Source organism: Melopsittacus undulatus, chromosome 7 (genome assembly GCF_012275295.1).
Source record: "Melopsittacus undulatus isolate bMelUnd1 chromosome 7, bMelUnd1.mat.Z, whole genome shotgun sequence".
Lineage (NCBI taxonomy): Eukaryota > Metazoa > Chordata > Aves > Psittaciformes > Psittaculidae > Melopsittacus > Melopsittacus undulatus.
Genome location: NC_047533.1, coordinates 34583521 through 34611463, shown reverse-complemented (window position 1 = coordinate 34611463; position 27943 = coordinate 34583521). Strand labels below are relative to the sequence as shown.

The window sequence follows — 27943 nt, the reverse complement described above, 5'->3', positions numbered from 1 at the left end:
TAGAGCTGTGGAGGAAAATGGAGGAGGGAGCACATGGTGCTCAGCCGGGCAAGGTGGAGTGAGTTATGGGTCGGTGGCTGGTGGGGTGTTGTATTCTTTTCACTTGCTGTTTGCTGTATCATTAGTATTTGTAGTAGTAAATGGCAGTAGGGGTTTTGTGTTATGCCTTAGCAATTAAACCGTTCTTATCTCAATCCGTGGGGGCTACATTCTTTGGATTCTCCTTCCTAACTCTCCGGGAGTAGGGGGACTTGGTTTAAACCACGACACTTCTCCATTCCTTCTCTTTCTCTTTTTTTTACTCTCCCCCACCTTCACAGTGTCATAATTACATAGGGCACTCTTTTTCCTATTCACCAAGAAGTGTGCTTGCCTCTTCAAGGGAAACATAGAAAGTGTATTCAGATGTTTTCCTGCAGAGCTCTTAAAGCTCTCAAAATCATTAAGTACTTCATGGTAGGAACAGGTTTAAAGTAAAGACGTAAAAAAATTGCAAATGCACGCTCCGACAAATGTAGACTGTGCTAGAAAATTGTTGCTTTTATCCTTGCTATCATTTCTGTGCCTTTGATAGTTGCAAGTCAATTAAAAGAAAGTACTTGCAAAAAAACAGTCCATTGAAAAACAGCTCTGATTTGCTTGTTTCTGCAACAGATGATAGATTCAGTTCCTGAAGTGATGGAAAAAGGTTGGGATGGTGTATAAATCAAGAAAAAACTAGTAATAGAAGAATGTCAGAAAATAAATATTTTCAAAAAACACTTGTAAGGTCTATGTAAACAAGTCATTTCATGAGCAGCAGGACTAATGAAATATGGATTTCTACTAATTCCCACCCATTGCTGTAATTCCAGCTATCTGCCACATCTAGTTCTTCCCCTGTGGACTGCATTCAGTCTTTTTTTTCTCATGGGAGAAACAGCTTGCTTACTTCTTCCCTTCCTGAACCCTTTATTTTACAAACCCTTAAGAAACTGAATTATCTGTAAGGCTTTCTGCTGTTTATTTCTAATGCGTTTGAAATGGCTACCAGGTTCAGAAGTGGTGAGGTGGGAGGTCTGACAGGCAGGACTGCTGGGTCAACTTGATTTCCATAGAAAACCAGCTGGAAGGAAAGATGGTGTTCTCACTGGGTTCTAGGCAGTTGGTGTTGATGCGTCATTTATGATGGGGTAAAAATAGGACTGTCGTTATGTATGCAAAAATCTGGTTCCAGTACTGTGTAAAAAAGAAAACCATCAAGGAATATTTGCTTCTATATTTTTTGCTCATCACACACACAATCCCCTTGTTCAGTAAGTGGGAGCTGCACAGACGTACCTTTAGAGTACACTTTTAGGGTTATGTTCCTTTCAGAAATGCATAATGCACAACAGTGTGCCCCAAAAAAATCACTACCTTGATAAAAGACGGGCAGAGCTAGACTCCATTCAGGCAGCTCCAGAGGAACTACTATAGATGTTTTCATAAAGAAGGGACAATGCTGGTTTAAAATGTGGGAGACTTCATGAAGGCACAGAGAAAAAAACCGTTCACCGTGTTCCTTCAGTCAGTCCTACTCACCCTGTTTGTGTGGTGTGACAGCACTCACTGTCACGTACTACAGGAGAAAATGATGTACTGCTGTAACCATCATCCCTTGAAGTGCCTCATCATCCCCTGAAGATAATGTTTCCAAAAGAGTGTACTTAGTGGCTTATGAATCCCAAATTGATCTGAGTGGGAATTAAGTCTGTACCAAAGAAGCAGCACAAAAGATGATGAAAAAAAGAAGGCAGGCAAGGGGAAAGAACAGATGCAGTGGGTAAAGGGTGACCACAGACCCAACCAATGGAGGATGATAATAAAGAGCATGTAAACTAAATTTGGACTACTTAGGCATTACTTTATCTACTTTTAATTGCAGGTTAGCATGCTCTGCCTAGACCTAACTAGCTGAGATTAACCAGTGTGGAGCAAGACAGTAAACTGCATGCAGATGAGGGAGATCAGGTTAAGCCGGAGCTGCTTATATGTGTTAGGTAATATTGTTGCTGTCTTTTTTCTAATATAATAAATGTCTATTTGCCACATATTGCAGTGTGGTCTGGCAGAAACCCACATGTGAGTCACAATGAGCAATTCTGAAATTGAGTTTTTGAGGCTTTCATTCTCCTGAACTACTTCTGTTATCCACTGTTATGTGCACTTGCAAGATGCCTTCTGCAGGTCCTGAGCAGCTTGTTTCCATCACCTCAAGTGTGTGGGAGAATGAAAACTGAAATGTTTTCCTTCCTATTATGTGTTTGAGGTTCCCCTCCCCTGACTCTCTCTCACTGCTGGCAATACTATACAGCAGGATGCAAGAATCATTTAATCAGAAGAATTTGGAATAAAACATGGGCCTCAGTGACTTAATAAAATGATTGTTTGTAACTTCAGGTGGCCAACTTTTCAGCAAATAAATTACCTCTATTATCATTTAAGCATGAAGTGTAATAGGATGTCTAGATGTTCCAGTATTACATGCATGCTGCATTGTAGTTTCACTTAGCTAAAATCTCCAGAACTTCAGGTTTGTACTGAGAAAAAAATGGAGATTACTTTTAGAGCTAAATTTATGCTTCGTTTTCCAGCACACTTTCTTTTGTCTTACTTTCTGTTTGAAGCATTATATGCAATTCTTGATTTATTCTTTTATGAACACGTTTTTAGCTTCCTATATGTGCGTGTCTTCTTCCTATTCCTCGTCTCTGTGGTATCTCAGCAATGTTTTTAGTGTAGGGGAAAAAAAAAGTATTTTTCCCTTTTAATTTCTCCTTGCTTTACATTTTTAACTCAAGGTTATTTCTTTGTAAGTTCATTTAAGAATCTCAGTTCTAGGGGAAATCTCTTCTTAAAAAGAAATTTTTTCCATCTTGAAATGAGCAGTTTCATCTTCTACTTGAAGAACTATAATTTTAGTACTCCTTGGTCTCAACCTTTGTGTAATAGCAGTAGTTGCCAAGATATAGCTGTATCTAAAAATGCCATCTTTACCTCTCAAACCAAGATGATGTTATATTTTAATGCAACAGCTCAGCTGTTACTTCTCTGCAAAGAACGTTTTTTTCTGACATTAGGACTGAAGTTTGCACTCATTTGTGAAATTTGTTCTCAAATCCTCTATTGAAGTTGCTCATTTTGCCAAGAAAAATCACAGCAGTACAGCAAGCATTTTTCTCCCTAATTGAATTAAATTATTTAATCAGGGTTTTCAATACCATCAGAGCTTGTCACTTGAATCATATTATATTTTGGAGCAGGAAAGCATTCCAGAGCCTGAACAGCTTTAGTCCTGCTGGCCAGGAGAGATGAAGAGCCCTGCACAATTTACGTGACTCAGACACCATCTGAACTGTCAGGACAACAAACTCTGTCTTTCCAAAAACTGAGGTGACTCTTATCTCAGTCCCATAGGTTACATATTTCATGGCTGTCCTCACAAGAAGCTTGAGCATCCATAAACAAAATGTCAACCATTAGAATTTGGTGGCTGGGCTGTAACTCTTTGGGTACCCTGATACCCCTAGGGTATCAGCCTTTCTGAAGGTAGTTTAATACTTCATCTGGGAAAACTAAAGTACAGACAGCTTGGATGTCTGGGCAATTCCTGGTATGACTTTTATTTCCAGGGACTTTTCTGATTGCTTTACAATTGATGTGTTGTCATGGCTCCCATAGGATGCTCGCTGCTGTGCCTGATGATTTAACTTTTCGGATGAACATTAAGCTGTTTAATTCTCTTTGTAGTGCTTGATTCTGGGAGAGAGATTGAATTGCCCAAGCTTACCTCTACATTTCTGAAGTTCTCAAGAAAATAAGTTACTATGGGGGATATTTTATGGGAAAAAGGAAGTTATAAGACAGATCTGGAGCAGGTATTTGAGGCTTCTGCAGAAACTAATAATAGGGGTTTCGGTTTTGTTCTAAACCTCGCTGAGAACTGTATGAGTGTCCTAGTTTCTAATTTGATAGTAATCCAAATACACAGTGGAATTTCTTGGAAATTGAAACTTCAAGGTGTCCTCTTTATTGCCTGTTATCTCAGCCAAGAGTACTGGAAGACCACCTAAGTGTTTAACACTGCTCTTCTACAGTTGCAGTTGAAAAGAAGCAATGGCCATAACAGGAGACCAGTGAAGTATATTAAATTGTATCCTATTACAAGCATATTATTTCTTTTTCTCCTCTTGCTTACAGAGACCTCCATCTGTTAGACTAGTTTTATTGTGCAATGCATGAGAGTCCTGCTGATGTCTTGAGGAGGAATTTGTCTTTTGTTCCTAGGTGGTTTATACTTTTCCTTCAAAGTCTTAGAAATGGAATATGTTCACAATCACTCTCTAGAGAAGAGGAGACTGTTTGTGCAGGGAAGATTTGCTTGTTCTCTGACTTAGATGCCGTGTGTATATCAGGCTGAGAGAGAGCAGACTAGATTTGCAAACAGAAACGATGCCACTCTCACCTCCTTGCAAGTGATGGTACTGCTTGTCATTTCTTCTCAGTGATGGTTCTTGGTGGGGAAAAAAGAAACATTTGAAGATTAAGAATTAAGGATTTTTGAACATGAATTTCATTCTTCTAGTATCTTCCAATTCCTCCTTTGCTTCCTACAGCTCTGTTATAATCTCACTGGAGAAGTTTTATGTCTGCGTATATCAGATGTAAATAACCATTCATGCCAGATAATGAGTCAGCATACTATTTCTGATTTTTTGTTACTATTATTGGGAAGGAGATAGATAAAATTAATACCATATCAATTGTTCTTTATAAACCAGGAAAAGTGCTAATGTAGAGGATTTTGAAGCACCTGTTGCCCTCCTCAAGAGCATAAACCACATTATTTGACCCTATTCAACACAGGCAGTAATTGTTTAAAAGCAGTGCCCAAGGATTTCTCTACCATAGAGAGCTTAGTGCTTGTTTATAGCCAGCTTTTGATCCCACTGACATTTGAAGCCTAGTATTTGTGACAGTGTTCTCCTGAAGTCTGCTTTCCACTAATATTAATTAGTATCTGGTCTTCAGGGTTTAGGACTAGGAGACAGGAAAGTAAAATAAAGCTTTCCAAATTTACTTCCCCAAGAGTGCTCCTTTGACACCACCAAGGCTCTGGGCTTGTGCTTCAGCATCCTTTGCCCTCTTTTCCCATCAGAGAAACATTACTTTTATAGATGTGTCTGGATAGGGCTTTTTTTACTTTTTTTTTTATTTCACTAAGCTGGGATACTTGGTAGCTGTCAGTGTTTATATCTTGACTGAGGTATAGAACAGTATAGGCTGTCTTCATCCACTTTACACAGAAACCTTTCATGTCCATCCATCACCCACAAAAGCTCCTCAGCTTGGAGGAAGAGACAAGGTAGAGGAGGGGAGGAACCTTTTAAAAATCAAATTGAATCATTGCACCTCTTTGAAATGAGAAAGTGGTGAGCTGATGTCTGAGTAGTGAATATTGATCAGGAAATATGGAAAAGCTTTCCCTGAGGCATCCTACTTATCTGTCTTCAAAATAAATGGAAGAATGCTCTGGTCCAAAGTATTTACAATCCACAGGTAATGCAAATAATAACTCACCATAAAGTCCTGCCTGCTCCTAAAGGAGCAATTAAGATATCACAACCCAAATCTGAAGCTTTGCAGTGCTTAGAGGCTCTGCAGCCTTTAGTACATATCCATAGTTGGGACATTGGTGGCAGCATAAGAAGGAGCTGTTTTCATTTAGATGAAAGATTACCCTTTTTTTGCCTCTTTTGGAAAAAGCAATTGGGTATGTTTTCCCTCTCCTGGATGCTCCCTTCCCCTTATAAAAATAAAGGAGACCTTTGAAATCCTTCAGCAGAAAGTATCAACTTAGCAACTTCAGTATAACAAATAATGTAGACTTCAGGAAAAAAAAGATGAAAAGTTATGTATGTATTTTTTACATTATTAAATAAAGCCTGGATTTAGATGATACTGCCTAATACATTGTCATGTGACATTATGTCAGGCCTCCTTTCATGATAGCTGCATTGTTCTGTTTTAATTTCAAAATCATTCAAATATTGTATTTTTGTCTTACCAATGCATAGGTGCTTCATGAAGAAACAACAATACCGGGAACCGATTTGAAGTTATCATACTTAAGCTCCAGGGCTGCAGGATATAAATCTGTTCTGAAGATTACCATGACCCAATCTGTTATACCATTTAATTTAATGAAGGTTCATCTTATGGTGGCAGTGGTGGGAAGACTTTTCCAAAAGTGGTTCCCTGCATCCCCAAATCTGGCTTACACTTTCATATGGGATAAAACTGATGCATACAACCAGAGAGTCTATGGATTATCTGAAGCTGTTGGTACGTGTGTTCTGGAGGTTTTTTTGCATTTTTACTATTGTCCTGAAAATAGAGAAGTACATCTCAAATTACTTGTGCCCATTAAGTAGAAAATGTTTAGCAACATAAGATTAGAAATAACAATAGATATTAAAATATATTAACAATGCTGATCTAAAATTTAAATTTTAAGAAATAATTTCCTTTAAAAGAAAAAAAGAAACCACAGTCATTTTTCACTTCTCGTTCTCCCCCATGAAGTAATCTTCAGCCTCATAATACAGTGTGGTATTTAGTCTGCACGCTTCTTGTACTTTAGAGCACAGTAACATTCTGGTGTACCTCACAAATGACTTTCACAAAATTACTTTGCTCTGTACCCATCCTAATCCACTTATAATAGCTGAAATTATTTTAATAACCCAAGACTGATTTTTAAAGGATTTTGGAATCTGTTTAGTATTTTCTTACATCTAAGGAAGCCCAGGAAAGCAGAAGAACGTATGTAGTTTAAGGAAATTACATTCTTTAAGCTCTTCTGAATGAGATCCTATACTTAATGAGAAAATTTACTGTTATTTCAGTGTCTGTAGGATATGAATATGAGTCTTGCTTGGATCTAACTCTCTGGGAAAAGCGGACTGCCATTTTGCAGGGTTATGAACTGGATGCCTCCAACATGGGTGGCTGGACGTTGGACAAGCATCATGTTTTGGATGTTCAGAATGGTAAGGAGTTAATTTTCTTCTTGCTAGCTTTAGTACCCAAATGCCTTGTACCTTTGGTGTCTCATTCTAACTTTTCAAATGTTTGCTTTGTTATTTTAAAACAGGAAATTATGGAATGTTTTGCATATGGTAAACACTTTGAGCTTTACAGTGAATGTTATGTTTCTTCATCCTGTAAATGCATACACATTAATAAAGCCATCAAACAGTGTTAGCCTGTGTTAGATACACTTAAAAAAAACTCAAACCAAAAATGTTAGAACCGTTTTTAAAAAATCAGTGATGCTAAGGAGATGCTATTTCTAAAGCAATTGCACATGTCAGCATTGTTGCTGCCATTAACTGTTTGTATGTTAACCGTATTGTGAACAATGATTTCACTTCCAGTTTTCACAATGAGTAAAAATTAACCAGCACATAAGAGACTCCTGCCGAAAGGAGAGCTCTTCACTGGAATACTAAATCCCTCATTTATACAGGAGGTGTTCCTCTTCATGTCATGATATTCCCAGCCCCAGCACAGCTGCTCTTGGGAGCAGTTAGCACATAGGTACCATCTCTTCTGGAGGATGAGCACTCATTTACACTCTCCTCCTGTTTAAATCCTTCCCTGAGGTGAACCTTCCCCGGGGTGCCACAGTCAGCTCAGTACACAGCAGGTGACTGTCTTGATTCTATCATGAGTCATCAAAGGCCCCTTGTTTCAGGTTGGAGTCCAGTTGCTAGTGAGTGAGTCTTCCTTAATTCAGTGAAAAGAAGGAAGGAACAATGCACATTTACAAGAACTGTGCCTTAGCACTAAGGTAAATTTGTCCAGCGTGCTACTCGGCAACTGGCTTGAGGGTGCCATGCTAAGGACACCCCAGCTCAGCACTGAATGGGAGGAAATATGGAAAAATTTGTCTGGAAGCATGTAAGAAAGGCAAAATAAACAGTCACATGGCTCAACGTGGGACCTGGTCATACCGGATTTTCACACAAAGGAGAAGCCCAGAAGTAATTCAGTGGGAAGAATATCACTTCTCCAGTACCTTGTGTCCCTTGGAGGACTAGTACATGAGTTTATTTTGTGTGCTATGCTAATCACCACCTAAAGCATTGCTTCTGACTGGTAGAAAAACAAGGTAACCAAATCAAGGGGAAAGGTGTCATTGTGCCTAATCTAAAATGGCAGGAAAACCCTGTGCAAATTATTGTAACGTAATCCATCTAAAAATGTAAAGAGCTATAATTATAAATATATATATCAGATTGATTCTGTTCACAAGGTAAATTGATGGTGGCTTTAAATTATGTTCAAGAGCCCATTTGACAAGCAATGACTTTTCGAAGTGACATGTGTCTAATTGAATAAACAAAGTGGAGAGTTGTAATGACAAGGTGGATGAGCTGGAGAAATTTATTCAGAAGAGGGTGCAGAGAGTGTTTGTGCGGACATCCTGAACTCCTGCAGTAAATAGTCTAATGTACATCTTTTAGTCTGCGATAATAGAGGAGAAATGTGAAGGACCAATTTTTCAAGGTAATGACAGAATAAATCAAGTACAGTAGTATACTGTGCTGACTTGCAGAATTCCTCTGATGAAAATTATAGAACTCAGCTGTTTCAGGCAAAATTATGGTGCCATGATTGTCATAAATGATGTCATCATAGGCAAATGGATTTTGTATACCATTAATGCATTCTGGTTTTAACTGTTCATGAAAAATACATTCTCCCTCTTTTGATTTAGATTATTTATTTAAATTACTCGTCATTAGGTTTCTGTAAGCATTTTCATTCTTCCCAATTTTATCACATATATTGGTTTTACATTTATAATCTCCTAAATTTTATAGTGTTAAAAAGTAATGAAGACACCTACACATTTGAAGAGGAAAATACAGTCTTTTTTCCCATATCCTTCAGTATAAAGAGTGCATTTTGGGAGTGAGAAGAGAAAAAGGAATGCATCTTAAATTTCTTCTAAGCAACTCAAAAGAAAGAGAAATGTATCCCTCAGCCCCGAACTGCCTTTGAAACTCTGGGCACACAATCGATAAAATGGATATCACTCTAAAGTACAAAGTGACATGCGGTTTACATGGATTATACCACAGGAAGATATATGTGACTTACAAGTATAATCATAATCGCTGACCATTTGTAGAGTACACTTCCGTGAATTCATTGAGAGACATAATCCCAGCATCATTTTAACTCACCTTTTTTCCCTAAGACTGGAGATTTAACATAAAGCGTACATTTTTCTTCTCTTATTTCCTATGGAGGCTATAAGGAAGAAAAATAGTGCTGGCACATTGCTTTGTCTTCACGAAATTATTGTTCCTTTCATGCCTCAAAGCAGAATTAAGTTTTAAGAGGCAGGTTGGCCTGGCACCACATTTTTTTTTGTTGCTTTGACATTTTTAATAGCTGCCTATAACTGCAGACATGGTATTGGGGCAGACTTTGTTGCCACAGGTACGTTTTTGTGGTGAGCTGACTAAAGAGTCTTTTATAATGTAAAACTGAGGCAATCTCCAACTTTTTGAAGTAGCTCTTTAATTAATATTTACAATTTGCAGCAGTAATCCACTTCAGATTACATCTGACATCACATTATGGTAGGACTTTAGGAATACAATTTGCAAATATATTTTTTTCTTTTTTATAGCACATGCACATTTAGAATGCCAGTCATTTCTGGGGAATTTAGAAACTGTAAAGATTTAGGAACACAGACCTTGATTTCATTCCTTGCACCTTGCATTTCCTTCAACATGACAGTGTTTTGTCTGAATTATACCTATTAAAACTATTAGCATTTAAAAACAAGAACAACTGAAGACCTGTTGGGGTTTTCAATGCTAGTATTTCTTCTACATTTTGTCGACAAGATAATTTAGTGTTTCGCATGTCTGTGACTTAAATTTAACTATGAATGTTTTCATAAAGTTCTGTTACTTGTAGTGAGAAAAATATGGTGGTGGAACAATTAAAAGTCCATTAAATTATTAATCAACTAAATATTTAGGATGTGTGTGCATCATTTCATGTGCATACATTCGAAGTTTTTATGAACTGTTTCTTGATTTGTGTTTTTTATGTTACATGCCAGGAATCCTCTACAAAGGAAATGGTGAAAATCAATTCATATCTCAGCAACCCCCAGTTGTTAGTAGCATTATGGGCAATGGAAGACGTCGCAGCATCTCCTGTCCAAGTTGTAATGGTCAAGCTGATGGTAATAAATTGCTGGCTCCAGTTGCCTTAGCTTGTGGGATAGATGGCAGTCTTTACGTGGGGGATTTCAACTATGTTCGGCGGATATTCCCATCTGGAAATGTAACTAGTGTTCTGGAATTAAGGTATGTATTTTCCTCATCCCAGACTTTTGGAGTTGTAAATTGCTGTTGCAAACTGAAGTGCTGAATGGATTTCTGACATGGTGGAAGTTAGAGTTTCCAAATGCTTTGGGCAACTAAAAAAGTTGAGAAAGATTTCAAAACATTTGAAAAAGTAGTTAAAACCAAAATGGAAAAAGTTACCTGTGCTTATCTAAACTGTCAGAGTGTAATCTACCCAAGTAATTATTCTGTGGATTTGAAGAGTTAACCTACGTAGTCGACAGGAGTGGACAAAAGATGATGATTCACCCTTCACTAATGACAGATGTAAATGTTGCCTTCTTTTCATCTTTTAACATCCTTTCTGAATGTTTTTCTAATAATGTTTTTCTGTTCTTTTTCACTTGCTCCCTCCAAGAAATAAAGATTTTAGACATAGGTAAGCATTCCTTAAAGAAGATTTATATTTTTCTAACTGTTCTTCTTTTCTTTTTTAAGAAATGAATGCTTATAATGGAGAAGTCATTTCTGAGATGTATTACTAGAAAAGAGGAGTATTTTTCAAAAATAATGATTTCATATGTTTTAGTTATGTCAGCTGTCAAGCTGTATCATCCTTTCGGATACAGGTTCCTCTTTTCTCATCACTCTCTGTCCAGTCAGGCTTCTTTTTATGCTTGTGTATGCCCTCCTTTGCTGTCCCCTCATCTCTGCTCACTCCTGTTCCTTGCTGGCAACACTTTTGCTGACCCTATCAAAACTCCTTAATCAGATACCCCAAATATGATGTGAATTGCTTTTAAGTAATAAAAATTATGAAAGTATCAAGTGAAGTCATTTTATTAGCCTTTGGATGTTGAGTCCTTTCAGGCTCACATTTAACAGGTTTGTTTCTTTAAAGGTGAACTTCTCTTAATAACGGAACCTGAAATTGTCCCATAACACAACTGCAGGAGTTCAGATTTTAAAGTACACCAAGATCCGTAAGACTAGTCATAAAAACAAGAGTAATCAGAAAGATTGTAGGACAGCATTCATCCATCTTTAGAATCGTTTTGCCACAGCAGCCAGTGCTGATAAGGAGACAGAAACAAGTTTTGCTAAAATATTGTTGGATACATGAAACCCTCCAAGACGTTGTGGCAGAACTGTTAAATATAGGGCTTTGCAGCCCCCTTTCTCGCCTTTTTTGCTGCCAGTCATTTTCCTTCCTTGTTTTTAAACAAATCCCAGAGTATCATATCTCAGTTCTGTTTTTTTTAAATTCAGTTTGCTTTGGACATACTTCTTTGTGAGGAAAGATTTTATGTTTTTAAAAGTGTGTTTCAGATGTGTTAGGCAAAAAAACTGTAAGTAAATAAGGTGTTTGCATCATGTGCTCATGATCAGAATTGGGAGTTGACGTACAGTCTGGCTGGTTTTATGTTATTTTCCAGGTGTGACTCAGACACAGTCCCTTCTGTTTGGTGGGTTTCAGTTTTCTCTATTACGTTTAATTTAAATTTATTCCACTAGTTTTAGAAGAATTATAACCCTTATGGTATCACAAAATTGTGATTGCAGCTGGTTATGACATTGTCTTGGCAAATGTGTGGAATACAGAATAAGTGGGAATTTGGAATGGACAAACAGGATTAAGGAACGGATGGGTAGTGAGGTTTGTTTTGCTGTGATTTAGTAGCAATGCCCTCTTCTGTTTCGAGTAGAGCTGTGGTTACAGGCTCAACTGCAGTGTTCCAGAAACTAGATCCCTGCATGTAAGAACAGTTGGTGAGGGAGAACATTGATGCTTTCGCCTTTATTCAGGACTACAAAGAAGCTTCAAGTAGCCAAATTGAAATCATACTGCACAAATTAGTTTAATAGCATTGGCCCCATAGAGCAGCTGTGAAGTGGTGATACCTCCTGAGGCAGGAGACATAGGACCACAGAGAGGGAACCAGTTCTGCAAGTTGTGTAGGCAGTGGGCAAGAGGTGTGGAGCCCACAGTGCAACCTGATATGGTTTATGAGTTTGTTTTCTCTTCTGTCATACATTTTCCACTCAGCCTCAGAGGTTTGCTCTTCAGGGGCTTCCTAAACCAAGAGTGGCATTTTTATGCCTAATATCCCCTGGCAGCTTTTTAGTCTGTTAATTTAGCTGATTTTTGTTTAACATGCATAAACTTTTAGGATCCACCAAATCATGTTACCATGGGCTCCCCAGTTTAAAGACACAGCGTGAGACCAAACAGCTTTTGTGGCCTGCATAAAGTCCTGCAGAGCCCTGTGAAATGCTGCGGTGAGAAGCATGACTGTCTGGCCTGTTGGAGAGAGAGCAAACTGTCCCATTTCACTGGCAAGCCCTCCAAACTGCTGAGAAGAGTTCTATTTAAACTGCAGTTTGGAAAACAGCCCCCAACAGACCACTTTGCAGTATATAACTACTAGGTATCAAACCAAAAGAAAATGCACTAAAATATCTATTCCCCAAGTAAAACTAATGAACGGAGCTAAATACAAGTTCAGATCTATTATCTATTCAAGCATTCGACTTTCCTTTCCTAAACGCAGTGTTTCAGCAGAGTGAGTGATGTGCCTCCCACCTCAAGAAGCCTGTACTCTCAATTAAAGAGACAATGCAGATCAAATTTATTCTCTCATGTACCAGTGACCTACCATTTTTTCAGTCTCAAAGCTGAACTGATGTCTTTATACACACTGCTGCCTGTGGGTGATTAATGCTGATAGGCATTCATGGAAGGAGTAATTTTTAGAAGGACTTTGAAGACAGGGAGGTCATTTGTAGGCTATGGCAGTATCCCAAGCCAGTAGAGAGCCAGAAAAAATGTTTAATAAAACATAAAACCAGCTTTGAGGGTGTGTGGTTTAGAAGGCACTAGAGTGAATCGGAGAAAGACTGAAGCAGGAAGACCAGTTTTAAAACATCAGTGCAGGTGATCCGAGAGCTGAAGTATTAAAAGATGGACATAAGCAAGATCAAAGCAATGGGAAATAGATCATTGCAGCTTTGTGCATGTGTATGTGTGCACTTTAAATTCCAAGCATTTATTTGGCGTAGGCTGAACAAGTTAATTTATAGTCATTTGTCTTCACAGAAGCCCATGTTGGTGTGTAACTGCCTGGTTTGCAGAGCCACTGACAGCGATTAGGCGCTACTGAATGAGTCCAGAAGTCACTGACTGTGGATTTTATTTCTTTGTATTTGTTGTTACTGGTAGAAGGCAAGAGCTTAACATCATTTCAAGTTACAATGAAATAGAACAAACTCTGTGCCGCTTTGCAGCTGCTGGCTGCTTCTCCCTATACTGTGATTTGAGATTTGCATAGTGCGCGTGGATGTTCTTGCTGGAAACAAACGTGGTTTTCCCTGGACAGTTACTCAGTTCCTCAAATTGTGCCTTGCTCCTGTGAATTAATGGGGAGGGGTTCTATCAGCTGAAGCTGCCTCAGCTTTTTAACCTTCACTTGAAAAGAAACTCTGAAGTTAAGCCTGTTGTATTAACTCAGCAAAGAGCCATTAGACATCTTACATATGGCAAGTTGGAGAATTTGTATTGATTCAGTAATACCCTATGCACTCCCACACTTTGTGGATGAGCAGTTAGTAAAATAAGAAAATACCCTCAAATGATCAGCTGTGTTTTTTCTTTTGATGAGGATACACTACTTCCTATGAGAACTCATCCCCAGTAAGAAATGCTTTGTAATTTTTGTTGGAATTAATTAGAATGTAGAAATATTCTCATATTTATGAAGAAAACAGCTTTTAAAATTCCTTCTAGAAAGAAATGATTGTGTCAGACACAAATTATTCAGTTATTGATTTGATGATTCTTTATTCCAGCAACTGAAAAATATGACCGAGGCAGTGTTAGATGAGTTGAAGAGAGGTACTTTAATTTAGATTTCAGTAGTATAAGAAAGGACTTTATTTTAAATTACAATGAAATAAAATTTAATTGCGCATTCACATTTTGCAACGTGTTTATATTTGAAGTGTCTGCAAAGTTTCTTAAAGACCAAAGTAATCATGTAAATGGGTGTAATTTAATTTGCAGTCTGTAGAGGTATAAATAATTTGTACACTACATAGTGAGCGTATTAAATGATCTCTGTGTAAATTAAGGTTTCGAAAATACCTTTCAACTATTTAGCACATTGGCAATAACAGATTTCTAACAGACAGGAATTGAAAGTGAGCCTGCATTTGATTGCTTTCAGAGATGCTGTACACCACTCAGCTTTATAGCAGAGCTTTTTAAGAGGTGCTAATCACTCTGTATTTGATTTCATTAGTCTGCTTCACTTGGTTTCTTCATTCTGAGCCAACATGTTAAAAGTCTTAAAAACAAAGAAAATCCTATTTATGCAACACATTGTTTTCTGTGTTTTTGTAATTGGATAGCTATAAAAATCTGTCCCTGCTAAAAGCCATAATTTGTTCACAAGTTGTTCCTGTTGGTCTCTTGTAGCTTTCTCCAAGTGGCAGTACATAAAAATGCGTTACATTAGCACAGTTATGTATTTACAAAACGTGAAGTATAGCATTCTGCGAACAGATGTTTGGCTATCACCAGGGCTGGTAGATCTGTTTAAGCAGCGCTTTTGCAAACATCAGAAGTGGGACTGCCTGTTCTGACACTCTGCTTCAATCCATTAGGAGAGCATCTGAAATTACCTCCTGTATTTACATGACCTTATTTCAGCTCTTCATGCCATAAATTAGGTCAGGAATCCCAATTGCAGTGGGTTAAGTTTCTACATCATAATATATCAACCCAGAAGGTAATCTCCAGGGCTGGTTTTCACACCAGCAGGGGAGAAAAGGCAGTAATTCTCAATTATGTGCCAGTAGAGAGGCAAAATGTATGTTTCTGGGAAAATGGTTAGCAATATATATTTTCACTGTAATAAAGGCTGTGTTGGCATAGTTAGAGGTTCTGTGCCAATGTGTACAGTTATTTGAAATATGGCTCTGAGTTAAGAAGAATGGAAAAGCTCCGCTTGGTGCTCTGGTGGAAAAGATGACATTTCCTAATGCATTAAATCATGCGTATCACATCTTTGAAAGCAGTGGATTAAACAAATATTTATGAAGGATGTCTTATCTCTTGCCTGTGAACTAATAATACGAACTCTGCCTTATCTGTTTATGAATTATATAAACCATGCACCCCAGCAGCCTTATATAAATTATAATAAAACAGATAAGATGATAACAGCAACAAAGCATAAGCAAGGGCTGGGGTCCTGCTGCAGAGTTTGGAACTGGATCAGGGTTCCCAGAAAGCCTTGGAGTTTTTAGACTCCAGTATTTTCATTTGGCTTATTACGAGAAAGGAGCTGTCTCTAATTACAGAGCAAGGAACAGGCCTGTGAGCATCATGGACACCATGGATCTTCTGTCCCAAAAGGATGAGTAGTCTAGACTGGACTGCTTGTGCCACAGGCAAGAAACATGACCCAGAAAAGGTTTTGGGGCCATGACCTTGTGCCAAAGCATCACAGCTGGTTTTAACTATTTATGTACTATCACTGTGTATGAACTGAAGCCTTTTCTTCTTGATCAAGTGTTAGTTGCAGTTCATCACAGCATATGCAATGTTTAATTCCATTTTACAGCAACAACCCAGCTCACAGATACTATCTCGCAACTGACCCCGTGACAGGAGATTTGTATGTTTCCGACACAAACACACGCAGGATTTATCGGCCCAAGTCGCTCACGGGTGCGAAAGACCTGACCAAAAATGCTGAGGTAATAGGAGGAACAGGGGAGCAGTGCCTACCGTTTGATGAGGCAAGGTGTGGTGATGGAGGCAAGGCAGTGGAGGCAACTCTCATGAGCCCTAAAGGTAAAAAAAGCTATCCCCCCGCCGTAACTTTCAAAACAATATGGGATTCAGAGCAGGGAACATGACCATGCTTAATCACTGAACCCAGTAGTTGGGTCAGAAATGTGATTTTGAGTTTTTCCAACTGGAAAGACCACTAAGGAAGAGATCTACAGGGGACCTGGGTTGATTTTTAGGAAGTATTTGGCTTGCGTGGTTATTGAACATTTTTAAATGCTCATTTAGATTATGTGTTTGGCAGGCAACAGTGAACATTTAAAATCAGTGTTGCTTCTGGTCCCACTTATCCCATCTTTCAGGTTAACTTAAAAGCTAGGGGCCCCTCTTAACATACAGCAGCAAATGAACAGCAGATATCATAAACAGTAGATTTCATACTGAATATTGGTTTATTATGCAAAATATATTTTCAAGCTCTTTTACTACCTACTACCTAAAACCATATTTTCTGCCCTTAATTTCCACTAGATACATATCACTTATGCCCTTAGTTATAGATGCATACTCACTGCTACTGCAGAAAAAAAACCCCTGATTTTTATTCTCTTCACCAAAGGAATAGCAATCGACAAGAATGGGTTAATCTACTTTGTTGATGGGACCATGATCAGAAAAGTGGATCAGAATGGAATAATATCCACTCTGCTTGGCTCCAACGACCTGACCTCAGCACGACCATTGACCTGTGATACCAGCATGCACATCAGCCAGGTACTTTCAGCTGCTGCTAGTTTGGAAAGCTGAGCTGGGGCTAGAAATGCAAATGCAGCTTTCTTGCCCCTTAAAATAGAGCTGAGTGGGTGGAGTGTGTAATGGGTATTTAACACAGAATTTGAGGAGAAAGAAACCTCTTCCAAGGGCATGAATCGCAATGTATCATCTTAGCTATAAATGCTCCTGTATTCAATTTTTCTGCTCATAAAGTTCAGTTCAGTTTAGAACAGCATAACTATCAGCAGGAAACATTAAGTCTGGTAGTAAATACTGGGAGAATGGCAGATCTGTTAGAACTATCTTGGCATGTTGATGGTTTCAGAATCACTAACATCCTTAGCCTACCAGAGTGAATGAGAGGATATATACAAAAAAACAATTTTTTTTTTATTTGTCTCAAGAACCTTGTGTAGTTAGGAAAGGACCTTACTAGTGGTGTGTTTAAAAATGGATTACACTATGATGTTTTGTAATCTGAAAGGTAGTAAGTTATTTTTGTAATTACAGGAATTAAAGATGAGTACTGTCCATAAACTATGCATTTAGACTTTGATATCACAAATGCATGTATCTGCATCTGTGATGCGGAAACGTATAACATTTATTGCAGGGGAAATTCAACCTGTAAGATATAGTTCCAAAGCAACTGGCTTTTGTTTTCAGTAAAGTTTCCCTTGCCTCCCTGAAAAGCTTCAGTTTGCTGCATATATTTTCATATAAGTCCTTGTGTCGTGAGATGAAACATATCCTCACAGCAGTGTCTAAAACTAAAGGTGCATTCATTCGTTTAATCTGCACTGGTCAACTGTTTAACAAAACACTTCTGTTTGTTAAGGTTCGTCTGGAGTGGCCTACAGATTTAGCTATCAACCCAATGGATAACTCCATCTATGTTTTGGATAATAATGTGGTATTGCAGATCACTGAAAACCGTCAGGTTCGCATTGCTGCGGGGAGGCCGATGCATTGCCAGGTTCCTGGAGTGGAGTACACAGTGGGAAAGCACGCTGTACAGACCACACTGGAGTCAGCAACCGCCATTGCCGTGTCCTACAGTGGGGTACTTTACATTACAGAAACTGATGAAAAGAAGATCAATAGGATAAGACAGGTCACAACTGATGGAGAGATCTCATTAGTTGCTGGAATACCCTCAGAGTGTGATTGCAAAAACGATGTCAACTGTGACTGTTACCAAAATGGAGATGGCTATGCTAAAGATGCTAAACTTAATGCCCCTTCCTCCTTAGCTGTGTCTCCGGATGGCACCCTTTATATTGCTGATCTTGGGAATATTAGGATACGGGCTGTGTCAAAGAACAAACCCTCATTGAATTCAGTGAACTTTTATGAAGTTGCTTCTCCAACTGACCAAGAGCTTTATATCTTTGATATCAATGGGACTCACCAGTATACTGTGAGTTTAGTCACCGGAGACTACCTGTACAATTTTAGCTACAGTAATGATAATGATATTACTGCAGTGACAGATAGCAATGGGAATACTCTCCGTATCAGACGAGATCCCAACCGGATGCCAGTAAGAGTCGTCTCTCCTGATAACCAAGTCATCTGGTTGACAATAGGCACTAATGGCTGTTTGAAAAGCATGACTGCACAAGGTCAGGAGCTTGTCTTATTTACCTACCATGGCAACAGTGGACTTCTGGCAACTAAAAGTGATGAGACTGGATGGACCACTTTTTTTGAGTAAGTACACCAAATAAAGTCAGATGCTTTATAGTTTTATTGAGTTACACAGTAGCACCTGAAATATTTATGGGGGCTGATGAAGTAACTGTAAAGGTGTCCCTTTATAACAAAAAACACAGAAGGATGCTTTCTGTTTCCCATGCTGTCTTCCTGTCTGACTTCTTCTAAACATTGAGTATGAGTAATTATAAATTCCTTATTTTGAATTTCAGTTTCGTATATTGAAATAATAGTGAGACAGGAGTTCACTCTTGTCAAGAAGGCTGTAGCTCAGACAGCAATGATTTTGTAGATTTGCATCAAAACTAGATTTTCATCCCATTTGCTCATTGGATTGACATTGTTCTGCAGCAGATGCTGACAAGAAATTTGTCTTCGCTGCTCTGTATTTTTTTGCTTCCTTTTTTAATAAGTAAGAGCATGTCTGCATGGCCTTTTACTGAAACAAAAAGGCTGGGTGAGAGGGGTTTCTGAGGTTGTAAAAGGTTGAGTTTCACTGGGTGGCAAATACACTGAAGGATCTCCTGGATGACACGGCAAGCTTTCACACAGGTGGATATGGGGCAGGGGAAGCTGAGAAAAGAAATGTGGGCCTTGGAGAGCGAAGTGTCATTCCTGTAGGAATAAACTGAAAACACAGAGACCACCAGCACCGTGTGGTGCACAGGTGCGGAGCAAAATATCTGGATGTATTGGTGGAACAGTAGGACTTGTAATTTCACCATCCTCAGAAAAAGTCTTTTCAGTGAATTGCTTTACCCTGTGTTACAGTTGTTAAGTCATCAATGCCTGTTCATAACTGCCAGATTAGCAAAAGATTTTACAGAATCCTCAGTTATATTGACTAGGAAGGTCATGACAATTTATAGATACACTAGTAGAACCTGCGGGTTCATGTACAGGCTTTATAGGCAACTTCATCCCCAAATGAGCTGAACTACAAACAGATATGCCAAACAAGTGTGACAAAATGCAGCTCAAAACATGAACAACTTATTTCAGAAAGGGTCAATGCAGAATTAACTGATTTTTTTCAGTCATGTCTGTCAACTGGTATAAAATGTGTATTTTTAAATCACATGAAAGGCATGCTAAGGTTGGGTAAAAAATGTCTATGAAGAAGTGGAAGATGTACAGTAAGTTTGATAAGTAAAAGTGTTAGAGGGCCTCAGCTGAAGTATTCAGGATTACAAAGGGCATCATGAAAATCCACTAAGTCCCTTTTCTTTTTCTTTTTTTCCCCCCTTTTCTTTTCTCCTATCTTTATGATGAAATGCAGTAGCAACTGCTGCCAAGGTCAGGGACTAAAAAAATGCTTTCAATTCAACACGCATGATAAAGAAAATAAAGTGCCGGTGTCAGGAGTGGCAGCAAAGCCAAACATCTGTGTTCTGAGATAACTTCATAATTCTGTCAATGTACATTTGGCTGAGGCAGTGTGCAGGAGGACTCTGAGCACCTGTACCTACTCTCCAGCCTTTACATACACCCGTCAGAGACATGAGAGCAGCAGGTGCTGCTTCACTGCATGTTATGTCCTGAAGTGGAGACAGGGCTAGAAATGCTGATCCCTAACAAAGACAGCAGGTGGAATGGTGCTGCTGCCAGTTCTAAGGTATTCTTACAATAATGTGTAAATTGGCAGGGCTTTGGTAGTGGGCATGTTCCCAAAGCATTAGCACACATCTGTAATGTTTAATTGTGCATTGGTGCATCCGCTGCGTATCTTTTTAGGTCCTGCCAAGAGGACACAGAAGCACAGGGAGGATACACAGAGGAATGAGAAATGGTGGAGGGGAGGGCTCACGTGTTCTTCTCATGAGTTAGTCCTGTTCTATGTGCTTAGAGACCAAAGCACAGCTACGAATAGGCTGGGAATAGTCATCCATTTCCACAGAGAGTGAATTGAGCGTTTAACTGTGACACACACAACAACTTGTTTCCAGCAGGCGAATTGGGTAAGGCAGTCAATTCAGGGGATAGTGAAGTCCCTTACTGAAATTAAGGCATCTGCTTGGTACAGCAGGCACTTTAAATCATGCTGGAATTCATACTGGCTAATTGAGGACCTAGAGTTTTAATCAGGGCAGTAACTTCTCCCCATGTTGCCTGTAGTTTTTGTATAGCCTACCATGGTATACTGCAAAAGTAGCTGATGGCTCCTGAATGTATCTTAATGGCATCTGTGTGATCACAAAAAAGTGGATATTATATTCACTGTTAAGTGTTTGATAGGTCTGTATTTTTCATCATAGGGAGAATTCAGGGTACTGTGTGTCATGAAGCACATAGTTATTTACTGAGTCTGTGAATAGCCATCTTTCACACCTGATCTGCTTTCATGCAGACTTTCTGGTCTGAGGTAGGTTACGTCCAGCTGGCTTACAGAGAACCCAAAGGTCAGGCTATTCCCGCAGTAAGTATTAGTATTATTTCTAAACTCCTGTTTATGCATTTGCTAAACAATTACCTCCAACCAGTGTCTCGTTAGAATTCCCAAGCTGAAATAATTACGGAGAAAGCTAGGCAATTTCACTCACCCCAAATTTGCAAGTGTATGAGGCTGTTGTGGAAGCAAAGATACTAATCTCCTCCCATAGCCATGGTGAAGCAGTAATCTGTTTAATTGCAACAAGGAAGATTCAGATTAGACATTTGGAAAAACTTCACGGTGAAGATTTTGCAGCCCTGGAGCAGACAGACAAGGATAGTGACCCCTTGCCCTTCACAGGCTGTCTTTAGAACAGATTAGACATCTTTCAGGAGCAGCACAGGAAGAGCAGATCCTGCCTTGGGGTATGGGTTGGAGCACATGACCTCTCAAGGTCCCTTCCAGTCATGTTTTCTGTGATGCTCTCTACAAGTTAATACCAAAAATAAAAGATTGTGCTGATTATGTAAAGCTACAGGGAATAAGTGGAAAAAAAAAAGAAAAAAGCACTGTGTTATTTTCTTGCCAAAGCAGCATTCTTAAAAACATCCATCGGGCACCACAGCCACTTACTTCTTTTTAACATAAAATCCCCACACACTGAATTTTTGTCTCTGTATTTCCCTTTTGAAGAAAACGCAGATATAGACACGACTGTTTTGCTGGAGTTTATTCTAGGATCAGCAAACATTATTGTGACTTTGCTTTTCAGCACTGATGATTTGTAACATTAAATCTGACAAGGCCAGGTTTCCAGAGGCTTCTGCTACTATCGCTTAACTAGATGGAAACCATGTGTATCGTACAAGGGCTTGTGTGGGGGTGACACAGTGTATGTGTGTGTTTCTCTCTCCCAGCTCTTGCATATTGACATTTGTAGGTAGTATGGGCTAAAAACATTCAGCTGAAGAGTTTCCTCTTGAAAATAATGAAGTCTTATTAAAAAAAAGAAAGGTCGCCCTTGAACATCAGGCAAGGAATAAGAAATTAAGAGAAGAAATCATTCTGACTTCCTCGTTCTATTTTAGTAATAGCAAAGTATTTCAGTTTCATTGCTAGGTGCATTTTCTTTTGATATCAGAGTTTGTTTATGTATTTTATTTACTCTAATGTATTATTCAGATTTTTAGAATATTCAGGGAAAGGGATAGAATTTTTACTCCATGGTGAATTTAAACATCCTTCTCACTCAGAGTCAAAACTTTTCAACTGCTACACTGTCCCATGGACTAGAAATGTCATTTTCAACTAACTCTGAGTATGGCTGGGTTGTTTTACCCTTTGGTTGTCACACATCTGTTTAAATGGCAGAAGTTTTAACATTGGAATAAAAATATTGCGGTTTATAGTAATAAAAAGATCAGTCTTTGGAGCCAATTTAGTAATAGCTTTGTTAACTGTTCTCTTGTGCAAATCTGTTTATGTAACCAGAGCGTGGTTCCAAAGAACTTACATCATTTCAGTTGAGTTCTCAGCAATTTGAGAGCAGATTCATGAAAACTGGTGGGTTTTTTGTCCTTTTTTTAGAACAACTTCTCAGTGAAAAGAGGATGTCTTTGACAAAACACCGCAACCCCAAAATTGGCAATTACTGCTCTGGCACATAGCAGTAAAGCATTTGGACTTGCTTCTTTTCATGGCTTTTTTCCACAGTCTAAATCACACAAATATCATATCCAAAAGAAATTTTCTTTTTTATTTCATTTAGTCTGGATGCCAGTTAATCTAGAGTTTACTTGCCTTAGTCTCCACTTTGCCCAAAGGAGGGAAGGACTGACACACAGGAAATAGGGTTTTTATACTCTGTGGATTTTACAGCAAAATGGTGAGTACTAACTTGAATTACTGATGGTGTCATACAGTCTCTTCTGTGTATTTGTTTACAGACTTTGATTTTTTTTAAATATCTTTATGGAATAGATTTCTAAATTCCTGTCTTGATAAGGGCTGTAGTCTGCTGATCAGAATTGACACTTTGTGTTCCACGAATTCGTACTTTCGCAAAGTACAGCTACCAAATTCATAGTAACTGCTAGCTGTTATCGAAGGTCTAAAAACTTGCTGAATAAAAAAGATTAACAGCATTCGCAAAAAGGATTGAAAATACACGCATACTAAAAAACCAATGGAGCCAAACGAACCTAAAAGTCCTCCAGATTAGGTTTTATAATGAAATTATAATATGAAACAAGGTATAAGAGTAATCAGCCTAATCAAATTCTGTTGTTATAAAATTGTGAAATATCTGAGCTGGAACCTATTAACTATAACTGTGTATTATGTATGCATAATATGAACATTTAAACAGATAAATCTTAAAAGTTGAACTAATCATATGCATATTAGCATTAGGAAGTTACACTTCCAAGCTAGCCTATATGACATTATTTCTGCGCAGCAGTTTCCATTCTGCTTTCACATACAGAGAGCTAAGCCAGGTGCACAGAAGGAGCATTTTCTCTGGACCTAAGCTTTTAAATATCAGACATGAACTCCTAAAAACCCTTCAAGTGCTCCTTTGCAATTGATCAGTCTTGTAAGAGGTCAGACCCACCCATGGCTGTAACCCTAGGTCTCTGTCAAAGCCCTGGCATGCCAGCAGTTGACAGACAGGCTTTAAATTCAGCTGAAAATAGGTAAAAATCTCACAATTGAAAATTTGACAATGCTCAAGAGGGCAAACTTTCCCAGAGAAAAAGCTTCTATTACTTAATCTAATCAAAAGCATAGGGCAGCCCTCTGAGAAAGTCCCAAGCATCTTGTTCAGCCCTGTTCTGAATCATCTCACTATCCCTGGGAGCTGCTGGAAGCTGAGCATGCACTTGTGGGGCTGAAACAATCATGCTGTGCTCATTGAGCTTGCTCCATAACTACTGTGTGTAACTTCAGCCAGGATTTCACGGGGAAGTCCTTAGGTTGAATCCTTGGCCTGCTGCCCTGCCAGCCTCCGGCTGCTTTGAGCTGCTCAGGTTGCTTGAGAAGCTGGCAGAGGCAGCTCTGCAAGGGATCATTCCCCCAGGGCAAGGAGACAGCCTTAGTTGTCTGGGCAGCACCTGCTGAGGTTGGGCTGCGCTGCTCAGGTTGCAGTCTGTGTGCACACTGGTGCACTTGGCACTCAGGTGTTCTACTGACTGCTACACAGTCCTTGAAGGTGGGTTAGGACACACAGTGGCAGCCCAGTACCGGGCATCTGGGATCCATCCCTCTCCAGTCCCAGCCCAGGTGCTTCTGCAGGCTCCTTAGTGAGGAGCTGGCTTAGTTCCTCCATCTCACAGCTCTCTGGAAGGTGCAGGCTGCATGTGCTTTCCTTTGGCCTTCTTTACCCTTTGGTTAAACTCAGAAAACCTTCCTCCCTTAGCCATTAATTCATTCCAACAGCCACCATTTCTCATCTCTTTCCTGCCTGCTCCTCTTTTGCCTTCTCCTTTTACAAGCAGTATCAGTAGGCAGAGATGTGACCCAGACTAAGATGCAGCCTCCTCCTCCTCCCTGTAATTCGCTGCCTTTCTGCCACATCTCTGTTTTGCTCTACAGACCTTGCCTTATTACTATGTTTCCTTACTTTATCACCTTGTATCTTGCTCCTTCCCATGTCTCCCAATGTTCCTCTAAGGCGTGTTTGGCTTTTCTGCCTTTTCCTTTCCCAGTAGTGCATTTCTTCTCAATCCCATCTTGGATCTCTTGACAGTTCATCCAGTGTTTCCCTGGGCACTTCATGCCCTGAACTCATTTGTCTTCTCCTTCCCTTCCACCCTAACTCACTCAATTCTTGTCTCCAAGGAAATGTGACAGAGATGAAAGACAGTGACATTAGCAAGCAGACCCCTTGCAAGTTTACTTTGCTGCCATAGTTAAACTGACATGCTTTCCAGCCATTCCGGAAAGGTGGTGAAATCATGCAGAATGTGAAATCCCGATCACTTACAGACTAGAGAGAATCACAGGTAAAAATCAGTTTTCAGTGCATGTTGCAGAGTACCACCCGTTACATATTACACTTTTATTAACAATGCATTCACTGCTGTGGTTTCCTTAAATCTCTCTGATGCAGAGAGAGATACTGCCTTTGGCTTGGACTTGCTTAGTTTCCCCACGTACCAGGCACGTAATCTGTAACTGTCGGCATTTGGCAATAGGGAATAGATGATATTTTGCAGTTTTTCTCCTCCTTCATTTTAAAGCATTGCTTGTGGAGTCTGACCTGGAAATACTGAGATTTGGCTTGTTAGAAGCTCAGTGGAGCTTCTACTGAATGATTTCATTTATACAAAAGCAACTGTTTGATTTTGATCAGATAAAAATTATCCCCCATTAGGGGTAGCAGTTCACTTGCACATTTACTGTATATGAAGGGGATCACAATTCATTTTTTTCATTAAAATTTCTATTCCATGTAACATTTGTGGGGCTTTATTTTCCTGTAATGTTTCTGTTAATTTTTCTATCACATTTTCTTTCAGTAATGCGAAAATCTAAAAATGCCAAGTCTTTTGTCTTGCAATTTTAGGGCTCTTATTCTCATTTGATTCTGTTTTCTTATAAATACCAGAACTTGCAAAAAAAAATTATAATCTGGCTTTTATTTCCTCTAACCAGCATTCTCTGGATGTCCTTTGTATCATAGGGCTTTTTTGGATATTTTTATCCTTTTACCATCAACAACCTTCTGTACCTTCTGCTGTTACTACTACTCCTTTTTGCTTCATCAGTGTAAAACATAGTGACTGTAAAGCAATTAACCATATTCATTAAAACAGTTTTGTTCAGCTGATTATCATATTCTTGCATTGACTTTTGTAGCATTGCATGAGCCCTTGGTTGCAAATCATGACTTACAAATGCAATGCCTTTAATCTTCCCATATTATTTTTACTCAAGCAACAAAAGAGGTGTCCTTTTCATTCTTAACTGTCTCTGAGCTGTCTTTTGGGGAATATTTTTGAGATACTGAGTCCTCGCATAAGTGCCTCTTTCTCCACATGCAATACGTATATTTCTTTTAAAGCACATGTCAGGGACTAGCTTGTCCTCTGGTAGTCAAGATTTGGTGGTTCTCTGCCACTTAGTGTGGCACAAGTTGAAACTCTAGTAGACATAACCCTCTCTCACCATTTCATGCAGACCCATGGAGGCAAGGCTGGCCAAAAGATGATTAAAACTATTCCCTCTATTTAAGCAAGCTAAGTACTCCCCTTAACCAAAGAGAGCTTGTAGGGAAGATATCAAGCTGACACATTCAAATTGTGCATGGCCACAAACTGAAGAATGACGCGAGTTTTTAACCTTCTCAGGGATACATCAATACTTCATAGATATGTAACCATGTTTCATGCAACATGCAATTTCTGAGAGGAGTTTAGTGACAGTTGTGCTTGGTTACCATGTTTCTTCTTTAGATAAATCATTGAACACTTTCATTTTTTTCATTTCTAACTTCAACTGCCTTTTGCTAAGGTAGAGGCTATGATCTCCCAGTTTTCTAAACTGGAACTGTAACTCAGCTTTACAGTAAATGTCATAATAATACAACATGCTGACAGCATATACTTCACGTATACTTTAGTCTTGTAAGACTTACTTATGCTGACAGTGGAGCACACAAACTTGCTGTTTGAGACTCATCCTTCTTAATGACAAAACAACCATATTAAAAACGATCCAGTAATAGATACCATTAGTTATCAATGGGATTTTTTTACTGAACTGTAATGTGTCCCTTAATTGCACTGATATCAATAGTATATCTCATTTAATCAACATTTACCCATTTCTTCATTCTTGAATGTTTACTGTTCCTTGTCCCTAGAACTAGGCTAAGAATAAAAGCAGAACAGAGAAACCACTGAATAGGTAATAATATTAAAATAGCAGTACTGAAGACACGTGTCAACATTATTACATCATGTGTGAGAAAGGAAGAAGTGCTTTGATCTCTGTCAAGAAAATCTGCATGTGATGTCTCTGTGGTTTTGGAAAGCACTTAGAAGCAAGGATAATTCAGGAAAAAATAGTATTGTTCCTATTAATGACATAAATGTCCTGCATTGTCAATCCTGTCAACTCTGCTCAGGCTCCTGGAAGTATCAGTTTCACTTCTTACTTTTATCAGGGACTTAATAATACCATTTGTTCAGTTATTGACATGTTAATATTCTTGTCCATGTTAATTTTCTTTGTCAAACAGGGAGGCTATTAGTCAAGGTAGCTTGCTCTCCTTTACATTCACTTCACGGGGGCCTGGTGCAGTGAGGGTGGAAGGGCAGCTCCAGACTGCATGTGAAAAGGCAGCTCTCTATTTTCAGTCATGCTGTATTCAAACGCACAGTCCTAATGTTCAAGCTTCATCAAGAGATTCAGCCTTCCTTGATGTCCTCCATGAGGCCAGACTAGTCAGCCTGGGAGGGAGCCTACCAGCTACCTGCAGTTGAAAGTCCTACCTCATTCACCCCGCAGAGGGGAGAGTGTCACTTCTGAAGCCTGCATTGGTTGGGTGTGACTTGTGCTCTGAAGGAGTAAGGATGTTATTCTAAATTAACCATAGAACCTGGATCAGCAATATTTATTTGTCATCTGGGTATTCCACTGTCCTAAAAGAAAGAACCAAAATCCATATAATTTTGCTTTGCTTTTGCATTTCAAACTTAATGCAATTTAGTAAGCTCAGTATGTCCACTTTTTGTGACCCTGTAAGAATACCTTCATGGACTTTTTACCTTTCAAAATGACAAAGAAAAAAAAAAAAAAGAATTAAGAGGGGGAAAGCAATATTATAGCTTATTCTGTGCACAAAATGTCTGTCCAAACAGACCAGCATTGCATCCTTTT

General features: G+C 38.9%; 1 protein-coding gene across 2 annotated transcripts in view; it reads left to right on the top strand.

Annotated features, from left to right (window-relative positions):
- The window catches only part of TENM3 (teneurin transmembrane protein 3), a 321907-nt gene that overhangs the window by 268535 nt on the left and 25429 nt on the right, over window positions 1–27943 (top strand). Inside the window, exons 17-23 of one of the 2 annotated variants that reach the window (XM_013129074.3) lie at window positions 6099–6366; window positions 6930–7073; window positions 10175–10424; window positions 10822–10842; window positions 16028–16260; window positions 16817–16971; window positions 17810–18684. In XM_013129074.3, the coding sequence (XP_012984528.2) occupies window positions 6099–6366; window positions 6930–7073; window positions 10175–10424; window positions 10822–10842; window positions 16028–16260; window positions 16817–16971; window positions 17810–18684 (1946 nt within the window). The remainder of the gene's footprint in view (window positions 1–6098; window positions 6367–6929; window positions 7074–10174; window positions 10425–10821; window positions 10843–16027; window positions 16261–16816; window positions 16972–17809; window positions 18685–27943) is intronic. The other variant, XM_013129075.3, reaches the window with a different exon arrangement.